This window comes from Zootoca vivipara, chromosome 15 (genome assembly GCF_963506605.1).
Source record: "Zootoca vivipara chromosome 15, rZooViv1.1, whole genome shotgun sequence".
Classification (NCBI taxonomy): domain Eukaryota; kingdom Metazoa; phylum Chordata; class Lepidosauria; order Squamata; family Lacertidae; genus Zootoca; species Zootoca vivipara.
Window position 1 is genome coordinate 12,742,524 of NC_083290.1, and position 25,387 is coordinate 12,767,910.

General features: G+C 45.7%; 1 protein-coding gene across 11 annotated transcripts in view; it reads right to left on the reverse strand.

Annotated features, from left to right (window-relative positions):
• Nucleotides 1-25,387, reverse strand: part of CUX1 (cut like homeobox 1) — a 264,706-nt gene that overhangs the window by 64,760 nt on the left and 174,559 nt on the right. For 5 of the 11 annotated variants that reach the window (XM_060268517.1, XM_060268519.1, XM_060268523.1 and 2 more), the window contains 6 exons: nt 24,597-25,268; nt 19,226-19,291; nt 13,022-13,123; nt 10,524-11,353; nt 9,635-9,800; nt 7,625-7,681 (listed from right to left, as the gene is read on the reverse strand). The exons of 2 other annotated variants lie outside the window; for them this stretch is intronic. In XM_060268517.1, the coding sequence (XP_060124500.1) occupies nt 7,625-7,681; nt 9,635-9,800; nt 10,524-11,353; nt 13,022-13,123; nt 19,226-19,291; nt 24,597-25,268 (1,893 nt within the window). The remainder of the gene's footprint in view (nt 1-7,624; nt 7,682-9,634; nt 9,801-10,523; nt 11,354-13,021; nt 13,124-19,225; nt 19,292-24,596; nt 25,269-25,387) is intronic. 4 more of the 11 variants (XM_060268522.1, XM_060268518.1, XM_060268521.1 and 1 more) reach the window with 3 other exon arrangements.

A 25,387-nucleotide genomic window follows, 5' to 3' on the forward strand; every position in this document is an offset into this window, starting at 1 on the left:
GCTGCCTCTGAATATGGAGTTGGCCACCACACTAACAGCAATTGACAAAACGTCTCCTCTTACGACAAGCTGGCAACCACCACCACATCTTGTAGCACTAAATTCCATAAATTAATCACATATTAAGAATGTAAGAGCAGACCCAGGCTGATCAGATGAAAACTCACATCTATAGCCCAACATCCTGTTTCTCACAGTGACCAACCAAGAGGCCTCTGGGAAACCCGTGAGCTGGAAATGAAGACTACAGGCTTCTCCTGCTGTTTCTGTCCCCCATGCTGCCTCTGATCCTGGAGAGAGCAGCACACAGGCACCATTTCATGGGCAGACCATCCTGAATGCACCAAATCCCTTTTTAAAGCCATTCAAGTTGGCAGCCATCGCTAAATCTTATGGCAGCAAATTCTGTGCACGGTGTGAAGAAGGCCTTCCATCTTTGTTGGTTCCAGAATCGTGAAGGAGGCAGAAAACCCTGTTTTGCGACAACGTGTCATTTCTGAATCCTCATGACCAATTAATTTCAAGTTATTGTATTTTTTTGGGGGGGGGATATCTATCCACTTTCTCTACATCATGTCTATAACCCATGATTGTGGCCCACTTAGCTGTCTTTTTCCTGAACTGAAAAACCTTTGCTGGTAGAGAGAACGCTCCAGCCATCTGACTGGCCCCCCCTCCTGGCATATTTTCCAGCTCTGTGGTGCCATTTTTTAGCAGAACTGACCGGGACTCAGCACAGTATTCCAGACATCACTGCACTGCAATATTTATATTAAGTCATTGTAATAATGGCTCCTTCCCAACGGTTGGGGCCCAGTCAAACAAGATTTTGTCCTGTGCAAGCCCCAATGAAACGAAAGGGGCTTATGCAAGAGAGCACTTGTCATGTTTTGGTCCGATGCTGCATACCATGGAGACTGCAGCAAGGTTTGGAAACAGGTTGCGTGAACATACACAGCTCTAAGTGAGCAACTTGCGTTGACAAAGGTTGGGATAAGACTGGGGCTTTTTCAGCCTCTGTCTCCGGAGAACATCGGAGCCTGAAAAGGCCAACTAGCTCTGGCCTGAATATGGGCACTGTTCCATAGGCTCCCTCCTGATACGCTTCTTTGTGTTATCAGACTGGTGATATGTGTTGGGAGGAATCTGGTTCTTCAGACTCAGGAAAGGTGCCTGCCTTTGAGGGTCCAGGCTTTGGCCCTACAGGTTCTGGGAGGTTTGCCTGGGGTCTCCTGCCTAAAAGTTTCAGGTGCAATGGACTTCCTATCTTCAGCAATTAGCTCTGAGCCTGAACCTGAACCGGCCCTTGCAACCTCCTACTCAATGTCCAGATCACAACTAGATCCTTTTTTTTTTGTTATAACATTTTTTATTAACTTTTCAAATTTTACAAATTGTTAAAAGAACAAATCTCTCAGATCTGTTGACTTCCCATTCACCCTCCCATGGTGTTCTTTTCTTACCTTATAAAAAGCTGCTATATTACTTATATCTAGCCCATTATCATCTATTATACATTATTAAACTGCAATTCTCATCTGCTGCTATACTTCAAATCCTGCTTATGTTTTTACATAACCATAGTTTTTTTAAATAATCCACAAAATATTTCCATTTTTCGAGATTTTTTCTCCTTCATTTTGTTCTTTAATTCTCACAGTTAATCTAGCCAACTCAGCATGTTCTGTCATCTTCATAAGACAATCTTCTTTCACTGGGACTAGATCACAGCTAGATTCAAAGGCATAGCTGCCAAGTTTTCCCTTTTCTCGCGAGGAAGCTTATTCAGCATAAGGGAAAATCCCTTAAAAAAAGGGATAACTTGGCAGCTATGTTCAAAGGTCCTGATACGGCTTCCTGCTGCTAGATCGTGCCTGGGACGTTTATTTGCAGCCATCTCTTCTCCTGCCTAGGCTTCCAGGCTATTGCTTGCATAATATGTTCTTTCTGCTCTGCCCCCCCCCCCAATCAGATAAAACAAAACACTGCAACCTCCAAGGGTAGCAATTGTGAAGTTTTTGGACAAAAGGCAGTTTCAAGCTGCTTTATTTAGGTACCAACTGACAGGCTAATTTCAGTCCCTTTTGCAAAAGGGCACACAAAACATCTGCCAGTTGAAATTGGCACTATTTTAGGATCTGAGTTCCTAAATGGGAAGTTGGGGGCGGGGAAAAGGAGGGGAGAAAATAATCAAAAATGCAACAAAAGTAAAAAATAAAAATAAATTAATGGATAGTATGAGAAGATATGGAGGGGGAGAGATGACGTTTGCCACCTGCTCTCCGTACAACCTATCACTGAAGATGTATGTGACAAAATTCTAGTAATGGAAATAATTTGTTATTCTGAGGAATGATGGAATTTTGGTGTGTCAGAATGTCATTCTTAACCTGCATCTTCACTGCACCACTTCAGACCACTTCCCTGCAGAGAACAAGTGTGTCAAGGAGAAGGCTCCTTCTTTTTTTGCAGAGCTGCTCTCTAAGTAGATGGAACTGCTTTGTATGGAGAAGCAAGAAATCCCGTGAGCCCTTACAAAAGCTCTGAAGTGGTTTTAAATATACTGTTATTCACAAAGAAGATCTCTGGGTTCAACCCCAGGCTCTGCTGGCTGGTATGATGGGAGTTGTAGCTCAAAATATCTGGAAGTAATGAGGTGGGGAAAGGCTGTTTTAAAGGATGCCAGGCAGCAGGCTGGGCAAGGCCCCAGCCGGAGATTCTGAAGAGTCACTGGCAATCCAGGGGCAAAGCTGGGCTAGATGGAACAAGCAATTGAGTGCTTCATATCAGATTAATTGATCTGCATGCAAAATCTTCCAAATTCCATCCCTGACTTCTCCAGCTAAAGGATCTCAGGTTCTAGGAGGTCTAAGGAACAGTCACTACCCGAGGCCTTATACAGTTGCTTTCAGGCTAGGTGGACTGATGGGAGCTTCAGAGGAGGACTCACGGCAAGCAGAAGAACTCATAGCCAATCCCCAGGAAAAATAGCTCAGATTGCATGCCTGAAAGACGAGCCACAGTAGATTGCATGGGGCTAGACAGACCAATGGTTTGATCTAGGCTATTTTTAAATTTTATTTTAAAGGTTCCGTTCTGAAAGAACCACTAAAAGATGCAAGACACTCACTTTCCTAGCAAGGAAACAATTTTCTTTGTTTCAGGGATCTGAACCTAGGTTTGTTTATGCTTCGCTCTGGGACCCCATCCAAGGAAGTGCCAGAGTTCACACTCAGACATGCACCCTTCACCTCACATGCCCTCAATGCCATTTCCCCTCCAGCTCCTTCAGGAAGGCAGGCTCCCTTAGGCAGCCCAGTGCTAAGGCGACCCCCTGCTAGTTGCAGCGGCACTCAACGGGAAATGCCACCTGGCTGTCAGGAGCCATTCCCGGATGCTTCCACCAGCTGCCAAGGAAGTGCAGAGCGCCTGGTGCTGTTCCCCCGACTCTGACCCTCTTGCTGTGAGATGGTAAACTAGCAGCTCTTCCAGCAAGCAGAGGGCAGATGTCAAGCCCTTCAGCATGGCAAAGCTCTGTACTCTTTAGAAACCCCAAAGTCTTGAAAGAGCTGATAGGAAACATCCCAGAGAGGCTGAAGGAGGAGAAGGTGAGGGGCAGAAGATGCAGAGGAAGGCAAGGGAGCTGTGGGTGGAAAAGGAACTTAGCAGTTCATTTGGGGCGCCTTGACGCTGAAATACTTCCTCTAGGGAAACTTGGCTAGTAATGATTTGGATTTCTTTTTTGCACCTGAGGAAGACCTTTTCATTTCCCCAGGCCTTTTAGACTTACAGCTTTAGATGTTAGCATAGGTAAAAGTAAAAGACCCCTAGACGGTTAAGTCCAGTCTAAGGCGACTATGGGGCTGTGGCGCTCATCTCGCTTTCAGGCTGAGGGAGCTGGCGTTTGTCTGCAGACAGCTTTTCCGGGTCATGTTGGCAACATGACTAGACCGCTTCTGGCACAATGGGACACCGTGACGGAAACCAGAGCGCACGGAAATGCCGTTTACCTTCCTGCAGCCGTGGTACCTATTTATCTACTTGCACTGGTGTTCTTTATTATTTACCTGACCATCGTATCAGCTCCTCTAAGGGGTGGGAGAGGAAGACAGCAGTATACATTCTCTAAGTAAAGACATTTAGCAGTAAAGATAATTAGCAGGGTGGCCCAAAAGTAGGCATACTGCTTTAGAATCCACTTTCTTTGTTCTTGACTCAAGATCTCATCATTCACAATATCAGTAAAGAAAAACAATCCTTTTATTTATTAATTAAAAGTATTCCTACTTTTGGGCCACCCTGTATGCTGACCATTCAAAATCTATTAAGCACTGAAAGACGACAGATGGAAGAACCTTTAAGGACAGGCCCAAGCTAAAGTGCGGGGGGAAGCAAAGCAGCTAGATTTCTGAGTACTGTGTCTATAAGACGGGCATGCAGAAGGTAGATTAGAATAATAGAATCATAGAGTTGGAAGAGACCACAAGGGCCATCCAGTCCAACCCCCTGCCAAGCAGGAAACACTATCAAAGCGTTCTTGACATATGCCTGTCAAGCCTCTTAGGACCAACAGGAAATTCTCTGGGTCATTGGTGGCAGACTGGCAAGAGTTTCTGACTCCCAATTGTTTAATAACAGCAACAACACCCTCCCTTCACTTATTTTTCACCTCAGGTACATTGCTGAAATGAAGAAAGCTAAAAAGAAGCAGACTTCTGTACGAAAGGACTGTGAACTCAGTTGAGTTCTGCTACTGTAAACCAACACCTAAGGTTCTAAATCTGCTCAGAGACACCCTGTTCTCTAACTAGATGTCTTTTACACCTGGCTCTGGTTGGTAGATCTCGGGGTTCTAGTAAACACCAAGTCGATCCTACAAGGGAGAAGTCAGTCCACCCTTGCTATAAATAATTAGAGCCAGTCACAGATCTATGGTCCACCCAATCCCAATGTTTTGGGATGGGTAACAAAATCAACCTGCCCCCCTGGCAGAATGGTATAAAATTTAATCTTGCAGACTCCTTATACCAGTCCCCAGAATTTATATTCCCATCTTAGAACTGCCAGGTTAAGTTTCAAGGCAGCCCAATTATTAATGGAAAACTGCAAGTGGAACCTAGTTCAATGTCCTCACACATAATTCATTTAACTCAAGTTGCACAAAACCCTCTCCAAAACGCTGCCTTCAAGTAGGAACTCTGCTTCAACATTTACTTCCTTCCTAAGGAGCCTTAGAGCAAATGCCAATTCAAATTATCATCCAGATTGCACTTTTCACATGCAACGTTTTTTGTTTTAATCAGCTTCATTTGTTCCCCAAAGAGCATGGTGATGAGAATAGGATGCCACAATTCACATTTTGCAGATGCAGAAACAGAGTTTCTCAAAGAAATGTTTTCTTTGGAAGAAGAGTGTCTCTTTATAAGATTTGTGGCTTTAAAGTGCCATATGAGCAGCTACAGGCTTGCAGTCAATAATTTGGCCGGTAACTTCAAATCAATTATGAGGTTTTTCATCTTTTGAGCTCCTGGCAATGTGCTCCTTCTTCTCTTTGCCCAGAGCTTCACCCAGCTTCCCTTCCCCTCTCCATTCTACTGTATCACTCCCTCTTCTAAGCCCCAACATACTTCCCTAATCTCCACATCGTCCTTGGATTACTGCAGAGGCAGAGAAACCTGTGGATTACAACTCCCATCATCCCTGACCATTGACCACTGACCATGCTGGCTGGGGCTGATGGAATTGGAGTCCAACAAGGTTCAAAGCTTTCTCATGTTCCTACATCTTTTTACCCTGCCTTTCCCCTTTCCAGGGTTTGAACAGCCCAGCTACGGCTCTTTTGCCTGCCACACCTCCCTGTGACGTTAGAAAGAAGTATCACTGCCAGAAGTTTCACCAAAATGGATTTGTGCATGTCACAATACAAATTATCTCAGGATTTTCACTTTAGAAAAAAAAACCCCACCTCTTACTGCATCCCATAACAACCACAATTCCCTGAGCAGCATGAAGCCTGGAATGATGAATGGGACTCAAAAAGAAAGACAAATAAAACGAGAAATCTGAAAGTCCCCCAGGATTACCCTGGACTGTATCAGCAAATTAAGAGTTCTGATTTGGAATAGAGATGGGCAGACCCAAGGTGATACATATGCCATGAAGATGAGCACACTGAGTTCAGCTCTGCTTCCCTGCTTGTGTCTTAAAGTCTTTATAAAGTTAGAACAAGTATATGGGAAAAGAAGATGCTTTGTGAATGAGCTATACAAAAACTCTCTTACAAAGCAGCACCATTCAAACTGACTAGCCAGTCACTTCTAGCACACCTTTCTGTGGATCCACTCCCGGGAAGAGTCTGTACTGTGAAGTTGCCTTAAAATAGAATTCACAAGTGCACAGTCTTCTAATAAAACATGGTGGTAGATACTGGGGTGTGACAGGCAGCAGGAGAGCAAGCCAATTGGGCGCCTGGGGCAGTGTGTGTGCCCTGAGCCCAGGGGCGGGGCCAGCCTCCGAGGAGTCTGCGTGCCTCATCCCACTCAGCTGCCCTACAGCTGGGGGGAGGCAGCAGGCGGACCGTTTGGGGCAGCGTGGAGCCTGCAGGCACCCAAGCCACCACGTCACTCCCGGGAGAAATATGTGGCTCGGGTGCGCTGCAGGCCCTGTGGTGAGTGCCGCCTGGCATTTTGTCAACCCCCCCCCCCAGTGGTGACACCCAGGGCAGCTCGTCCCCACCGCACCCCCTTCCTCCGCCCCTGGTCACAGGCCACCAGATGTGGCAGGGAAAGACCACTGATAGTGACCATTAAGGCAAACTACCCCTATACTTCATATAGAGGAGGGACAGAGACAACCAATGGGAGAAAGAGTAGTTTGACAAAGGCTACCTATGAGGTTCATTGCAAAGGCAAAATCTGAACAAGAGACGTCTTGGCTTATCCATCACCCTCAACTGCTATGATCCTGTAGCACTTAATGTGAGTCATAGGACTATCTTTCTAATTTGAATTGTCATCTAGTACAAAACCAAGGAATTACCCCACCCCACCCCAAGCAGAATGAACACAATCCACTGAACACCTCTGCCACCCCAAGGACAACACATATGAAGCTATTAATTCCAGAAACTCAGTAGAAGATTAATTGGGACGAGGCATTCTCAATGGTGGCACCAAAGCTTTGAAACTCCCTTCTTAGAAAGGTTTGTCTCCCTCCTTTTTGACCTCTAGGCATCTCACTAAAAGTGGTGGTGGGTGGTGGTGGTGGGTGGGTGGGTGCTAAGCTGTGTTTGTCATTTGTCTGGTGCTGCTCAATTATTTAGATTTTAGTTGCTGCACTGTGGGTTTTAAACATAGTGCAATTCCTGAATAAAAAGGCAGGCTATGCACTTTAACAAGTAAAAACAAAACAAAACCAAACCAAAACCAAAGACAGAGTAACGGGGGGGGGGGGAATGAGGAATTAAACCTTTTAACTTTTTGCAGGGTAAAAAATCCAGGAAATGGAAGGTGCAACTCCAACACACCAGAAGAGAGTAGAACAAAGGTTGCTCCCCCACGCCCCATGAAGAAGCCAAAACACAACGCAACCAAGCAAAAGATTTTGTAAGAAAGCAGTTGATTACCTGAGCTTGCGCATCCCTGCTGAAGGGAATCTTGCAGTGATGACACAGAGTGAAGAACTGGAGAAAGAAAAGGAGGACTATCAGGAAGAGATAGGAGAGGAATGTAGCCTACAACTTGGCAGCAAAATGAGGGTCATTAAATGGCCCAGGACTAACATTTTGTGCATTTTGATATTGTGCAAAGCAGCACAATATCAAACCAGCTCAATTCCCTTTCCTTTATACCAGGAAAGTGGAACCTGCTGCTGAACTACGACTCCCATCACTCCTGATCACTGGCCAAGCCCTTTAAAGGCTCATCCTAATGAAATTGTACCTTTCTTCCATACCTATGTGCGTGCTTTCGACCACACATAAAAACTATCCAATGAAATCCTGTCCAAGTGCACCAGTTTTGATCGGCTATTTGTTAAAATTTCTCCCTTGAAAGGCATTTAATATTCTCTCTGCAAAGAAGCAAGGTCTGAAATTTACCTTAATTAGTTTAGGCACTGAGTCTGCTTGGTGATGGGCTGGAATCTTAAAATGGAGGCGCTAGGTATTGGATTTCTTGCATCTGCATTCTAGATCCATTTGAAATAGGATCCAAGAGCCTTCCAGGGTTTGGGCTGATCTGAAGTAGATGGTTTTATCTGCAAACTTCCCAAGGCAGGTGGGATGACCAAGAGAGCTCCTGGGAAGCACTGTGATAAGCCCCTGGAAGCTGCCTTATGTCAGAGGATACTAGAGAACCACACAGTTCCATGGTTCCATGTGTTGCTGCAAATATTCCTGGCCCTATGAAAGCAACTACTTCTAGCCCCCCCCCTTTTGTAAGTCAAGGGTAGGGAAAGTGCAGGCTGTATGACAGCCCCATCAGACTCTTAGTGATGTCTGGGGGGGGGGAGGTCAGATGGAGGATTAGTGGCTTTGCTGATTCAGAATGGATCCAAATTAAATTCAAATTAATTTCCAACACTTGGCAAATGTCCGCCAAGTTAATCGGATTCACGTGGAATCGTTCTGAATAGGATGGTGGAGGATGGGTGGACCAACTCACTTCTAGCCCCCAATGCCCTTTAACTGTAAAAGAAAGGACTCTAAGCAAAGAAAGGAATAGCTCAAGCCTCCCACATAATTCCACAGTTAAGTGCACCACTTTGCAAGGCTAACTTGCGCCCTCCGTCTTGAGGCAAGGACGCTGAAGGAAAGGGAGGCGGAAAAACAGGTGCAACTTGAGTTTCTGAAGCCCCAGCATTGAGAAACGCCACCAAGGGATGCAGGTACCCTCCGTCCAGCACATTTATGGAGGAATACAGGTTGCAGGCATGAGTGCATTGAAAGAGAGTGCAGCTTTACCTTTTCCTGGAATCGCTCAGCTCTTCCTTAGGGAAGCCCAACTTGTGAGGGTTTTGGGGGGGCTGGGAATGCCTCCTGCCTTAATGTGGTTTCTAAAGGTAAGGCAACCACTCACCCACTGGGGAGCCTATTGGGCCCAAAGATAAGGGAAAGATGGCAGCTGCAGCCCACTCTGTCATCTTATGCAAACCCAGTAAGGGAGGGGGTGGTTCTGCTGAAAGAGCATTTGTGGTCATGGCCACAGTGCTGCACACACATCAGGCTGTGTTCTTTTTCCTACTGCAGGGCATTTCCCCTTTCAGACACTGCCCAGGAGCCAGAAAACCCACCAAAACAGCAGCTGCTTTCTCAACACCAGTGAGCGGCAGCTCTGGAGGCACCCAGTTACCTATTCTCTGAAGGGTAAAGATAACAACCACTGGTTCTTTATGCATGTGCGTGTGTGTGTAAGAGAGAGAAAGAGATGTTTGAGTGTGAATGGGGTGTGTTTGCGACTTTGCTCGCCCCCTCCCACCTTGAAACATTTCTAGAAAGGAATGCAACCCTCCAGCTGAAAAAGATTTAGCACTACAATCTAAATGGAAGGGTACAAAACCAAAGGAAACACTGTGAAAGCCGAGCCTGTGTATGGCATTAAAAAACCCTACTAAAACAGTCCAACAGTCTACTTACCCTGGCCTTGGGGCTGCCCTTGGGATGGCAAGACTCCCTGCCCCAGTTCACCGTTTAGCCAGAGCTGCATGCGGATGAATGGCTCGCGGCCTTTCTGCGTCAACTTGCTCCATGGCTTTGGCCGGGACAGCATGTCACTGACGCTGCCCTGGGAGAGGCCCAGCACCTGGAGGGAAGCAACCACAGAGGACACGGGATTAACAGTGCCCTGGATTGGAACTGGGAAGATCAGGGGGTGGCCTACAGGCCGCATACAGCTCTTATTCCCCAAGAGGGACATCTGCTAGAGGAGAGGTGGTGCCACACTCTGCCTTCTTCCACCTGCTGGCAGGAAGAGTGCTGGGTGCCACAACAGCACTTTTAACCATTCTTATTGCTATGAATGCCTTCAGCCGCATCTCTGGTTATCTGTTGTTTGCCCTTCTGAGCTGGCAAGGGGGCGAGCACTGAAGCAGAGGGACTACATGGAAGGCAGACCAGTGGGGAAAGAAGCTGGGTGTTTACTGCACATGTTCCATGTGCTATCCAACAGATACCCGGGAGACTCACACAACACCCTTGTGCTGGAAGACAGTGAGCAGTTTTCTGCCACTCAGCAAGCAGGGGTTAGATGTTTGGCATCATTCCTCTACCACCTCCACCTCCACAATTCTGTGGTTCTTACTCCCAATAAGCCTGTTGGTAGAGAGTCTCCCCCTCTTTCTGGTTTTCCTTCAAAGCCCAATTCTTTGAAACATACAGGTTATTACAAGAGGATGAATGAAATATGCAAATTAATAGATCAGATAAATTTGCCATTCTCCCCTTCTGCAGATAACGTCCCAGACGGTCATAAGGCCACCACCACAACGCACACAAACCAACAAACTAGCTCCAGCTAAGCGCTTACCTTTTCCCCAAATATCCTTTGGCAGATGCCGTTCTTCGCTAGCTTCTCTTTGACCTGACGGGTTAGCTCTATTGTATCCACTTCCTGGTACATATAAATCTCATACTGCTCGGGGGTCAATGGAGGAACGGAAGGTTTAGATGGCTTTGCTAAAGAGACAATGGGGGAGGAAGGGAGGGGGCTGTTCTGCGGCGTCTCACTGCGGCTCGCCCCTGTCACACTTAGTTCAGAGCTCTGGGAATAGGGTGACTCCGCGTTGGGCCACTCTTTCCAGTAGTCCGAAGAGGAAGGCCCTTGAAGCTGCTGGTTACGGTCTGACCGAGATTGGCTGCTGGCCTTCTCCTTCCCGCTGGTGGTTTCCTCCACTTTGGGGTCATCTGGAGGGGCGGCATTCCTTCTGTCAGGCTGCACAGTGTTCCACCAGTGGTCCTTCCACACCCCGCTGCGCCCCAGTTCATTTTTAACGTGCCTCAGCACCCCTTGCGTTGAATCAGACATCCCGTGGAGGTCCAGGATGGGGGTCTCTTGAACCTCCTTCTTCAGACCAGAGAGAGTCTGCAGGGAGGAGATGCTGGAATCCACAGATGACGAGTGCTTCTTCAAGGACATGGCCAGGGGGGAATAACTGGCGACCGAAGAAATGGCGGGCGCGGGGACCAGTTTTGGGGACAAGATGGAGATCTCGGCTTGGGACAGAGGGGTTGCTTTTAAGGCAGGTTCGAGGGCGGCCTGCTGCGCTTCCATCTCTCGCCGGGCTTGCTGCAGAATGGAGCGGATGGCATCGTCGGATCCACCAGTGCTCGAGGTGGAAGGTGGCTGAGCCGGCTCAGCTAAGGGGATAAACAAATAAGGCATGGTGAGATGTTGTAGCCCATGTAACTGATTTTGCCAACACACTGGAATCAAAGTCTTGCTGCCCCAACCCCATGGTTCAAACCAGAGAGGCAGGCCCAGAGAAAATGTCATTTACTGGTCAATCTCCAATGTTTGTCTCAGATGGGCTGTTTTTGAAATTTGCAAGCCAACCACTGCGAAAGTCCTTTACTAGAAACTGATGGAAATAAAGAAGAGAGATGTCTCTTTCCCAAAATTACTTGACTGGAACCCTGAGGTCTACCAGTATGTGTGAGATTTCCCTTAACTTTTTCATGCCCCTCAAAATACCAAGAATTACTGGTGAATGGTCAATAGTCCTTGACTTTTCAACACTCTGTTGTCTATGATTATATGAACATCTTACTTATCAATGATTTAATCATTCCAGTTCTCTATATTAGAGAATAAAGAGCAACACATTCCTTGACTTTCAAACAATTTGCTATTGCTATTGTCATACAGACATCAGACTTGCGCCTGGACACCGATTGTGATGTCACCAACATCACAAGCAATATCAAAAGAATAGAAGGACACGGTTCTCATTCTGAACTACTGGGCCACTCAGATAGTGCGCCACACACTCGAGGGGACCATGAAGACAGAAAAGCTGTGATAATTTGTGACCAAGAAGACAGAGCACTCAGCAACCTGTCCCTGCAATGGAGTTGCAGTTTGCTTTTTCCTCTGCATCTCTCCTACCCACTGCACCCATGTCTTGGATATTTTCTGTCCTGCTTCACTTCACTGGCCTAGTTTGCATGTCACGCCAAGCTTTGCCATGAATGTGGACTCACAGGAAGGAGTTTGCTTCACTCCTCCCTAATTGTTCTACTGCTTTGTTGCACTGAGCCAAGCTGTGTTTGGCTTAAGCATCTTATCTGAACCTGGATTCATGGTTTAGCTCTTCTAGACAAGCCACAAGCCATAAACCTTGGTTACAGCTCATGGGAAGTCTGGAGAGAACTAAACCATGAGCCCAGGTTTGGATGACATTATGCCAAACCATGGCTTTAGATCAGTGCAACAGAATGACTGGGGAAGGGCAAAGCAGGCACCAACTCATCTCCGGGAGCCTGCCCATTTGTGCTAAGTCTTAGTGTGATGTTTGAATGAAACCACTGTGTTCCTAGGCTTCTTCAAACACTCATCTCTGCATTTTGCTTTCCATGAGATGTAATAATCCCCCCTCTCTCTCACACACATTTTCTCTGTGACCAAACTGAGAAGAATACAGAATAAAACCTGCTTAAGATGTGGGAATATGAAAAATATATTTCATTATTATATTTCAATTAACTTTCTGTGCATAACTAAACCTGCATACACACAAGTTTAACTCTTGTAGTTTCCTGAAATTTCCAACATTCCACTTCATTATCAGAGAGGGAGAAATTTTTTTCTCTATCCACTTTTTGCATGCCATTCAGTTTTAGACACGTCTATCATGTCATCCCTTACTCACCTTTAAACTAAAAAGTCCCTGACGCTGCAACATTTTTTCTTAAGCCTTTAGTGGCCCACAACAGGCAGGTTAAAGTTTTTCATGCACTCTTAAGTCTCTTGCCAATAGTTTCCAGGATATCCTGAGGTTCAAGGTCACTCCAACTGGAAGCTCCTACCTGTTTTCTGTACCTGCAGCTCCCTTTTTGCTTGCTCTAGGATGGATTTGATAGCTTCATCAGAGCCTGCCTCTGTGGCTCGGATTCTTGTGGTGATGTTACCTGGAAGAAAGGGGGAAATGATCAGCTGTTAAACAGCTTTCTGGGGATCAGCATCTCCATTCAAAATCTGTTGTCAGCGAAGCACTTTGAGAGAACTAGAGGAACAGAATAAATAAAACAAAGAGCTGCAGTCGCATCTGGTACTCCTATGCATATGCAAAATGCAGTATTTTCTTTGCAGGTTCAAACTGCCGCCTTCTGCCCTCAGTTGAGAATTTTACAATTCTGCTTTTTAATATTGTCTTTCCTCTTCCCTTGAATCCTATATTTCCCTGCGCAATCTGGCTTGTAAAAAAACAGTACAATGTAATGTATGGATGTGCTGTGAGCCGCTTTAGGGACTCTGGTCAAGAGGTAGGATCCACATCTAAGAAATATACTGATCTGTGCTATCTAGCCAAGCACTATCTCCTACATATGGGAGAGGCTCTCCAAGGTCTCTGGTGGAGAAAAGGCTTTCCTATCACCTCCCACCTGAGATCCTCTTAACTTATTGTGCCAAGGAATGAATCTGAAACTTTCTGCACGTGAAGCATGTGTCTCACCATTGTGCTTCGCCCTCTCAAACTCCTCTGAATCTCGAGATAATTTGGCAAAGTTTTCTAGCACTGTAATCTTGCAACAAGGATTTATAACAATATTTCTGTGACCTATTTAAAAAACATGTGGTTCCTTTCAACCCACCAGCAATGCAGAGAGTTATTAAAAAGCACAAATTGGCATGTTCTTTCTCACATTTCTTGGGAAAAAAAAAAGAAAAACCTGCTAGATTTCAAAAGCAAAATATTATTCTGAATATAGCACAGTATTGCAGGCTGGAATAGGAAACGGACATAAGGAGGGGGAGGGAACACTTGAAATATCTTGGTCACTCTCCAAGTTGGCATTATAACAAAATATCAATCTAATTCTTCATTAAGCATGAATTCTCTCTTTTTAGAAAACTATAGAGGCAGAAAAATCCTAAATTTTGAAAGCTCTTTTGTGCAATCACCCTTGATTAAAAAACGCATCATGGTATTCCTTTTCGGTGATACAGGAACATGCTTCCTGCACTTAAGCTGTACGTGGATATGAAGAGGGTGCCTAAGGCATCCTGTCCCTTATGTCTCCAGGGCAGTAGGGACTGTTACTAGAGTTTGGGTGGTAAGTGGCAGCAACTTATGTTACCCCAAGGTATTTTGGCATCCGTGGTGGAAAAATCCAACTGGCACTCCCCCCCCCCAATGATACAGAGAACCATAAACAGGAAAGTTCTCCCACAGAAGCCTTGTTGAAATGAATGGGAGCTGCACGTCTGTGCGGTCTTCCCCCCCCCCCCCTGCTGTCCATCAGTTGCCTCATGGAAGAGATGCCTCTGCTTGCACCCCAGTACTTGATTCATACCAATTCGGTTTTTATTCTCTGTTGTGATACAATCTATTTTCTACTTTGTACACAGAGTCTAATATACTCATAGGTAAGCAGGGCGAAAGTAATAATGTGAGCTGAAATGGGAAGAGTTCCCCTAGGAGGACGCTATGAATGGGGTCTTCTCAGGGTCACAGAATCTAGGACCAGGAACAAAGGCGTGGGGCACGGCTTGCAGTGAGGAGTGGCCCATTAGGGGAAGTGCGGCACTGCCCCACCAAGCTCAGCCAGTCTTTAGCTAGCCCCTCACTATCTCCTGACTTACAACCAGTCCAAGGGGTGACCCTGCCTGTCAGCTGCCTCCTGTGTTGCCCTTGTAGAATTCAGCAGGGAGGAAGCAGATGGGGACAAAACTAGAATTAGCTGGCTTGGCCTGTCATTAGCTCTGGCGCCACCTACTGGTGGGCTCCCTGCCTTCTGTCCTCTCTGTCCCAATGCGCACCAGTCACCACTGATGGCTTGGCTTACGTAAATAATATTCAACGACATGCTCCACAGGCACCTTTAAGCACTGCACATGTTCTCTGCTTTGTAAAATACACAGAAGCCTTTTCAAGGGCTCAGAATCACAGAATAATCCTTTGCATTTTATAATGATGCTTTTAAACGCTGTAAGCAGCCTTGAATCCCAACTTTGGAGAAAGGCGGTATAGAAATATATGAAATAAATCAACAACATATAAACTTTAAAGTGTAAGCCTGTGGAGAAAAATCAGCTTTTTTGCCCATTATTTTTTATTGATTTTCCATATTTTTAATGAATTGTCACCAAATTCAATACAAATAAAAAAGCTGACTTCCCACCCTCCCAAGAGAAAAATCAACTTTTTTTGGCAACAAGCATAAAATGTCTAGATGCCTCAGACTACTATTACTGAGATATATGTGTATATGTGTTATGTGTATATTTTCTTTTCCATTCAAAGAGCATCATATACTTCGTCTCAATAATCCTTAGACATACTACCCTCTAAAGCTGGCCACAGCAGTACTATTCTCCTAATAAATGTTATTTTTCTAGTCCACTTTTCCTGTAAAATACACCTGAAGTGGCTTATAAAAATAACTTCCAAAGGAGTCATCTTTTGTAACACAAACAGCAAAGCGTCTAGGCCAACAAATTTATTACGGAATAAACTTTCACGAGCTTCACCAGATCCATGACATGCCAAAAAGTCCACAAAAGCTTGTGCTGTAATAAATTCATTAGCCTCTTGGCTAGAGTCCTGCAGGGCCTACTCCCTGCCTTGCAAGCCTTTTCCACATGGCCTGGGAGGGCAGGACCCTGACTGACTCCAGCTACAAAAGTTGAACTGCTGAAAAGATTTTTGGGGGTTAGGGTTCTGTTTGGGATTTTGGAGGGTGGGGGTAGTTGCTGTTGGGTTTTTGTATCTATATTTTAGACTGTGTTGTGATTTAGGTGGAAATTGTTCAGTTGGCTGTGCATTTTGTAATGTTTTATTTATTGTTTACGACTACTTTTGTTATGTTGTGGTTATGTGTTTTTTTCATCTCGTAAGCCGCCTTGAGCATGGCTTGAAATATGGAAAGGCGGCACACAAATAAAAATAAGTACAGTGGTACCTCGCACAACAAAAAACTCGCAAGACGAAAACATTTTGCGATGTTTTCGGCGCTTCGCAAGACGAAGTTTTCTATGGCCGTGCTTCGCAAGACGAAGCTTTTTGGCGGTTTTTTGTTTTGTTTTTGCCACGGCAAACCGTGCTTCGCAAGACGAAAATATCGCAAGACGAAGCGACTCGCGGAACGAATTACTTTTGTCTTGCGAGGCACCACTGTATGTTCATATGTAAGATGCCACAAGACTCTTTGTTGTTTCCATTAAAAATAAGGCATTCAGCAGTAAAGTGGAAAACTAACGCCAGAAAAGTTAGAACAGCGAGAATACAAAAACGGTACATACAGCAGCATTAAAAGTACCATGCTGTTTAAAGGGAAAGCTTAAAAAGCAGTTGATCATTAAACATTAAAAAGGTTTAATTTCTCATCTGCAAACAAAAAGGTAAGGAACGCATCAACTCTCTCTAGGGAGGGCAGCCTACAGTCATGGTGCCACTGCTAAAAAGGCAATGCCTATTTATATTCTCTATTTAGCTATTGTATACCAACTCCTTTTTAGCCCTTCCAAGGCAACTGATATGGGACATGAGTGGCACTGTGCTCTAAACCACAGAGCTTCGGGCTTGCTGAACGGAAGGTTGGTGGTTCGAATCCCCATGACGGGGTGAGCTCCCGTTGTTCGGTCCCAGCTCCTGCCAACTTAGCAGTTTGAAAGCACGTCAAAGTGCAAGTAGATAAATAGGTACCGCTCCGGCAGAAAGGTAAATGGCATTTCTGTTCGCTGCTCTGGTTTCGCCAGAAGCGGCTTAGTCATGCTGGCCACATGACCCGGAAAAACTGTCTGCGGACAAACGTCAGCTCCCTCGGCCAGTAAAGCGAGATGAGCGCTGCAACCCCAGAGTCATCTGCGACTGGACTTAACTGTCAGGGGTCCTTTACCTTTTTAAGGCAACTGATAAAATTAAGCCATAATAGAACAGGTCAAATACAAAATCCACAACAACTTCAGCCTATCACATTTGCTCATCTAAATTACAGCAAAGACCGGGCAGAGAGTACAGTAGGTCCTCTGCAGCTGATCTTAATACTCAGGTTCCTATGGGAGAAGGTGTTTTCTGCAGGGGGGGGGGTTGAGAGATACAGAGGCCCTTATTTCAGAGAGCTTTGGGTGAGAGAAAGTGGGTAGGGGGCACACTGGAAAAAGCCCAAGACTCAGGAGGCAGCCCATCAAAGTTAGTATCCTTAGAATTGCCTTTTGACCAACAATGCTGGCTTTTATTTGGTTCCAGCTCTATCTACCGCTCTCTAAAACAGGCTTTACAGCTCAATCTTATACAGGCTTGGTAAGAAGTAAGCACCATTGGACTCATGATGCGAGTGTGCTTACGACGGAAGTCCCAATTCAATTTCTTTAAAAACAGACACTCAGAAAAGGAATGCATTTATCTAGCAGTGTTAGGCATTCGATACTGCTTTGGAAGTCACCTTTAGCATTGGAATTTATTATTATTGTTATTATTAAATAAATAAAAACAACTTGCTTAAGGCAACATGAGGGAGTTTGCATCTGAGGGGTGATTTGAATTCAGAACTTCCTGGGCCCAAGCTAACCCCCACACCAATCTTCCATATTAACCTTTTGCTAGTTCTTGACTTGGAGAACACTTGAAACCCAAATGGGGTTTCAAGCAAGGAAGTGGATATGGCTCAGAGCTGCATGGAGCCATTTCTGTGTCTTACTAAAGCGGCTCGCAGTGTCCCATGCCCAATATTTTTGACATGCACCTGAGCACTGCATTTCCTATCTATGACTCAGCTTTCAGCAGAAGACAAGGCTTCACAACTTCTGAATCCCTCCATAGCTGGTACAGGAATCCCTTGTCCTCTTTTTCAGCTTTGTGACACACTCTGCAGATCTACACATTTGACGACAGCATGCAACACCCTTGTCATCTGTTCAAGACCAGAGCAGAAGGAAACATGGCTTGGATCACACATGTTTCCTAGTGGCATCAGTTTACACACACACACACACACACACACACACCTTTCACACCAGTATTACTGGGCGTCCAATAACCCCAAAGTAATCAATCGCTTTAGTGGCTATAAAAGCCAGAGTGGTATACCGGGATTAAATCAGGGTTCAAATCCCTGCTCAGCCATGAAATTCATTGGGCAACCTTGGCCCAGTCACTGACTCCCAGCCTTGTGGGGATAAAATGGAATTCCCATGGCTGCCAACCTTGGAGCAAGGACAAGATACCAATACCAATAAGATCAACATAAATGATAATAAGGTTTAGCTTTGTTGTGAGGCAGGAGCTCTATTTGAAGGAGACAAGTTAGTACAGCAGTAGAATTAGAAGGAAGCGGAGAAGCAAGTGCTCTTGATGCTAACACCAGTGTTTCTCAACCTTGGGTCTCCAGCTGTTTGGGGCCTACAACTCCCATCATCCTTAGCTAGCAGGACCAATGATGGGAGTTGTAGTACAAAAACAGCTGGGACCCAAGGTTGAGAAACACAGTGCTAACCCATGGTTTGTTTTATACTTACTGCCCCAATGCAGATGAAACACTGGCTACCTGAAATCCATGGTTCACAAATCAGGATTCAACCTCAGGAATGCACATTACACACACTCTCTCTCTCTCCACCTTAATTTAGGTTAGGAATTCCTTTCTTCCATGTTTCATGTACACTGACACTAACCATATCAATGCTAACCAGGATTGTCCCCATAATGAGGATCCATTCCAAACGCTGCCTTCAAGATCTGATTGTGAGTGTATTTTTAAAATTAAGCTCCATCATGGTTTTGTCCACATGCAACACAAAATCATGTTAATGCTGGAAAAGGAAGTGGGGAGCACTGTTCTAGAGAGAGGAAGGAGCATTTTGAAGGCTGGCCCTGAATCTGCAAACCATGGTTTCCAGGGAGCCAGTGTTGTGTCTGCAAAGGGCCACCGTCTGTTTTTCTTTCAGATTCCAGGCCAGAATCAAACTGCACTCTTTGCATTTTGAGCAACAACAACAAAGACGAGACACAGCTAAGCACACTTCACTTCCCAGAGATTGACCGCGAAGAGAAACACCTGCCTGTGACGTACCTTCCGACCCATTTCTTCGTTTCGGTACTTCCTGAAATAGCCTGTTCAGGTTCTGGCCTGGATTCTCTGTTGAAAAACAAGTTGGGTAAGAACAAAACAATCAGGGGAGGGTGGTTCCGACAATCGTGGCTGTGAGATGCAACAAGAACTGCCTTGTGCTAACCAGGGGCTCGAGAGGAAGGAGATGGTGAGTGGGGGCAGAAGTGAAATCAAGCAGTTCAAACAAAAAACCAGGTCTGTTCGGAGCAGCTGGCTACTTTGGAAAGGAAGCAAGGCAGGCTGGTTGGTTAATGAAGATTACCGCTACACTCAGAAAGGAGATTAGAAAGATATAAATAAACATCTAAAAAGGTACAAAAAGATGAAGACGGGTCAGTAATCCTTGCAAGAGCCCAAAGGAGGAGAACACAATACGAGGTGCCACACCACTCCCTGGCAACAAAGGGAAGCTCTGAGTGATCTTTTGCAACTTGCTGTCATTCCGCTCTCCATTTCTCAAAAACCTCTGTCAAATGAAATCACGCCAATCAGAAATGAATGCAGCTTCATTTTAGGAGGGGTGGGGAGCTCATTTTGCAATACTGTACTGTTGTGTAGCAGCACCAGTGAGGTCCTCTGCCCACAATACTCTTGAGGGATTGGTGGGTTTTCAGATTGGCACATGATGCCGAGTAGGGGAAAACCAGATGCACCATAAGCAACAAATGAAATACAGGCACTGGCAGAGGAGTGGAAGAACATCCTCATCTTTATCCTGGGTTTACAGCTAGTCATTCCCAGCAGCCAGCTTTTTGAGACTCTTTATTTTCTCTAAAAATGAACAATTTTCCAAATTACAATTGGGATTGGCCATGATGTGCCATGAGAGGGAGCTCAGGAGGAGGAAACCTGACTTCTCACTTTAGCCACTGGAATTTATAACTTTAACAGGCATCCCCAACCTTCGGCCCTCCAGATATTTTGGACTACGATTCCCACCATCCCTAACCACTGGTCCTGTTAACTAAGGATCATGGGAGTTGTAGGCCAAAACATCTGGAGGGCCGTAGGTTGGGGATGCCTGCTTTAAAATATCCATTTAGTTCCCTTCTTCTCCTTCCATGGTTCACATTACATACCATACTTTCCTGCATATTTTACTATAGCCATTCAAATCAATTTCCCACTTTCACATCAATCAAATATTGTTTACTCTGATGAATTTATCTTAATGCTGTCAGTGTTTTCAGCTGTGTACAATTATTTTCTATATATCCAATAAATATTTTCCACACTTCTTTAAATATACGTTCTTCTTGCTCTCTTAATTTGTGTGTCATACCTGCAAGTTCTGCATATTCTAACATCTTAAATTGCCAATCCTCTTTACAAGGGACATTGCTCACTTTCCGTTTTGCTGTTGTTGCATACATAAGTAAACTTGTCTGGCACCTGGGAATTTCTGTATGGGTTACTTCCAACAAAAAGGACTCTGGTTTAAATCTGATTTTCAAGGACCAGACACAAAAAAGGCCCTTACCCACGTAAATTTTCTGCACATGCACCTTCACATGAACTGGCCCATTTACATGTTTTACGCAAGATAAGGCTATCAATGGCTAATAGTCATGATGGCAATATCCCTTCCAGGAACAGAGGGAGCTTCCCTTCCAATATCCCTTCCAACTCACAGAGCAGCGGAAGAGGCTGGGCTTCCCACAGACATCTGGCCATGGTAGGAGACAGGATGCTGGACTAGAGAAGCTTTTGGTCTAGATCTAGCAGGGCTGCTCTGATGTTCTTATATTCTGGCTGCACCTACCAGGCCACTAGGTCCTTCTGTCCTGTAGCACATGTCAATGGACTCAGTATGACTGGGTGTGCATACAAAGCTGATTCAGCTACACTTACTGCACTGGACCAGGAAGTTTGTGAGTTGACTGATTTCACTTATCTCCTTAAATGCAACTGACGGGGCATGTGCACAAAGCTTGCACAGGGAAGCGCTTTTTTAAAGGCCTCATTCCTGCAGGGGAAACAAAGCCCTGCAGTTGGGATGACACTGCGAGGGGTCAAAAACCTCCCCCCCCATTCCCTAACACACGGGTTGGCAAGGCTTACCCAGCATGGGCCAGATCATTCCTGCGGAGATCCTCCGTGGGCCAGGCCAGCACAGCACGCCGCCGGAAACTGCATCTGCGCATGTCCGCGGTGCCAGAAATCACTTCTGTGCATGCCCAGATGCCGGGAATCGCACCTACACAATTTTTGGCATCTGGGCATGTGCAGAAGCGATTTCTGGTGCCACAGACATGTGCAGACGTGATTTCCAGCATCTGGGCATCCGCAGAAGGAATTTCTGGAGCCACAGAAGAGAGTCCCCAAGCCGCGGTGCGTCAGTTTAGCGCAGCGCACGGGAACTCGCCGAGTGGGCGGCTTGGTTCAGTGGCGGCTCGTGGGCCAGTTAAATGGCCTCCGTGGGCCGCTTCTGGCCCATGGGCCTTAGGTTGCCTACCCCTGCCCTAACACCACTGACAGGTGGACCCTTCTCCCTTCCCATAAGCCAGCTCCTTCTGGCGATGAGTTTCCAACACTCCTCTTTCCTGAAAACAAGAGCCTGTTTTGGGGCAGGGCAGCTCTTCATTCCTTCCCTTCCTGTCAAATTTTAGTTTGCACCCAGTAACAGGATGCTTATCATTCTTATAGCCACAGTTGTTATTTGTACGGGCTAGTGTATAGACACCCTTAGATTAGATTTGCCTCAGTGATAAAGCACATGCTTTGCTTGCAGAAGGTCCCAGTTTAACCTCTTGTATCTCCAGCTAGGGCCAGGAAGGATCTCTGTTTGAAAACCTAGAGATCCACTGCCAATATTGAGCTAGAAGGACCAATGACCTGACTTGGGATAAGGCAGCATCCTATGTTCCTGTGATTTCGCTTCCAGTGTTGATGCCCTTGTAGTTTTTCCAAGCTTTGGCATCAGGAAATGCTTCTTAAAGTCTAGATTTGTGTTTTTTTAAAATAGCATTAAAAAAAAAATCAGGAAGTAGGTTCCATAATGCACCTTGGGGGCCAACTGGATTAACCATGTGTATTAGGGAGAGTAGGATAGGTTCTTCATCTTGCCCCATTGGCAGGTGAAGTACATGATACAGTGAAGCAGGAAAGGGTCTTTGTCATGGTGGAGCCACATTGGCACTTCTTTGCCCAAGCTTTTTGGGAAGTTTGCGGAACAGCACTAGTCGCTGTCCGAGTTTGCTGTCTGTTGTATTATTATGTCTGAGTTTGCAATTTGCATTTGACTTTTAAAACTGTTTTTATAGTAATTGGTGTGTCTGACCTGGATAGCGTGATTTGCTTTATGTTCGTTTTATGCTGCAACCCACTCTGGGATCACTCAGAATCGAGGGAGGGCTTATAAATCAAATCAAATTAAATAAACAAGTGTATAGCTTTAGGCACTTATCTTTTTTTAGCCCCCCAATTTCCCAGTTGAGCTCACTGGGGGAGTCCTTGGGCCAGTCATTCTCTCTTAACCTTCTCTTTCCTTCAGATAAGTTTTCGTTTCCTCTCTTTTTTGGGGGTGGGGGGAGGAAAACCCATGTATGTGCACCCCCTTGACCCGCCTTGGAGGAATGACATAATTCATGACTTGGTTGCAGCTAAAGCCAGGAAATAAACATGTTCATTTGGAGAAAAGAGTGTCATGAATTTATGTTTGAAGATCTTATCTTTCATTGGAACAGAGTTTGTGAATTTTAGATAATTTGTTTGATATATCACATATACTACTTGGGCCTTTCCCTCTGACAAGCCTTAGCCCCCCCCCTTAAATAGCCCTGATTTAGGCTGACAGTCACAAGCCTGAAAAGGTTGGAGAAAACTAGACCCCCCTCCAACCCCACAAGTAGCTTTCTGGGGTTTTCCCCAGCCCTGCTACCAAAGATCCCTTTAGCTGAAAAATCTGATGCCTTATCAATGCCTTTCAGGGAGTCAGGCAACTGCCCCATCTAGCTCTACTTTGGTGGGCAGTGGCTGCCCAGCAGCTCAGTCTTTTTAGGTAGGTACATTTTGAACCTGGGACCTCATGCATGCACAGCCTGTGGTCTACCATAGGATCTGGCCCCTCTCCACATAGTGATGATGTCACGCGGTACATTTCCCCCACACCTCCTGTGGACAGACAGAGATGCGAGGGGTGGGGAAATGCTCAGCCAATGTCATCACCTTGTGTCATATACTGTTAGTATGGGAGCCATTACCAGGAAAAGAAAGGGGGTGAGGGTGAGCGAGAGAAACATGAAATAGTGGCAGCTCTCTCTCAATAAATGCCTAGTTCCATCCTATGATGCTTTGGCAACCATTTGCAGAGAAGCTGGACAAAGAGAACATTTAGCAAAAGGTGTGTTATGTCAGTGGATTTTACAGAGAACCTGGTAGTGGAGGGAGACAGGATGAAAATAACTGTCTCAGTATTGTTTGGGCTTCTTAAGAGTTTTGCATCAACCCTTCTGTTAATGAAGATCAATAGCCATCCTCTCCCCCTCCCCAACAGTTTTCCTTTGCGCTTTGGCATCTTAAAATGTGTTACACAATTCTGATTATTTTACATTCTATGAATCTGCTTGGTCTGGAAGCAGAGGGCAAGAGTTTACTGTGGCCCAATTAGGCCTGTTTTGAGAGTGGGGGTGGATACTTGTGTGTCTGACTTGGGGAACCTGGTTGAAACCGACTGGATGCTGCAGAGAGGGCCGGACCAGATTTCCACTTGACCCTAAATTCTGCTGATAATTCAGAGTTTAGAAAGCAGCAAAACTTCTCACTCGCATTCATTCAAGTTTTATTGAATGAGTGCGGGGTCATGGAATCACTACAATGAAAATGAATTACTTTGATAAATACACACTCAAGGAAAAGACAGCAAAAGACAGCTGTATCTGCTACGCTGGGAACACCACATTTTCCAAGTTTCGCACACTTAAGATACTTAAGGAAACAAAAACCTGTTTCATGGATACCCAGTGAATCAGAGCGGGCCCAAGAGGTTTGGGCGCCTGAGTTAAAACATCAAAATGGACCATCCCACACACTAATAAACACAGGGCGCAATTCATGGGGATGCTCTCCTGCGTTGGTCCATGGAAACAGATGGCAATGGGAACCATATATTGTATGAGGCCAGCACAGGCAAACATAACCACTGGATTGTACTCTCCCAACTTCCACTCTGCCACTTCTCTCTGACTCTGTCCATTCAAAGAATAATTGGCTTAAGAGGTGAAAGCCAAATGGACCTCTTCAACCACCAGATGAAGGAGGCCCTGTTGACAGGGCCTCCCATCTACCAAGAACAGACATGGAAAGGAAAGCCAGTGGCTAATGCCTCACTCACCTCTTTGCCTTCCCTGGATGCTGCGCAACGCCAAGATGTTCTGCTCGTCCGACAGGAACTGCTTCATCTTGTGGAATGGTTCCTTGCCTCTCACCGTGAGCTTGTTCCAAGGCTTGGGCCGAGCCAGGATCTCGCTGACGGAGCCTTGCGAGAGCCCCAAGACATAGTGTCCAAAGATCCGCTGTCCAATATTGTGCTTGATCAACTGCTCTTTGACCTGACGTGCAATTTCGGCCGTGTCAATCTCCTCGCCTTCCGAGGCGCTGCCAGTGCTTTCGGACTGGCTGGGGGACGGGGCCATGCCGTTGACATCCGGGCTTTGTTGCAAGGGGCTTTGGGAAGATATGGAGTTTGTGCTGTAGGGACCTGCTGAAAAAATCATGCTTGTGCTTCCTGCTTCCTGCATTGCCTTGGAGTAGAAGGACTGCATAAGCTGGCGCTGGAGGAGAGAGTTTAGTGCAAATTTTCCTGTAGAAGCCAGGGGTAAGCCGGAGCTTGCCAAGGATGAGCTGAAAAAGTCTTGACTTAAACCCGTTGGTGAGAACTGATGTGTACCATTAGTATTGGAAGCCTGCTCCCCTGCATTGCGGGGCAACTGAGGAGGAGGGGAGGCCGGCAAGGTTGCAGGACGCTGACTCTCAGGCTGGTCTTTCCCTTTTCTCCTGGCTGACCCTACAAGGAAGGTCAAACATAATGCATTATGGGGGATCAAAAAGGAGGGGGGAAAAACCAAGACCAAAATGCAGAGTTTGCCCCACAAAAGGGAAAAAAGTGCAGGTTGTGTTTTGCTT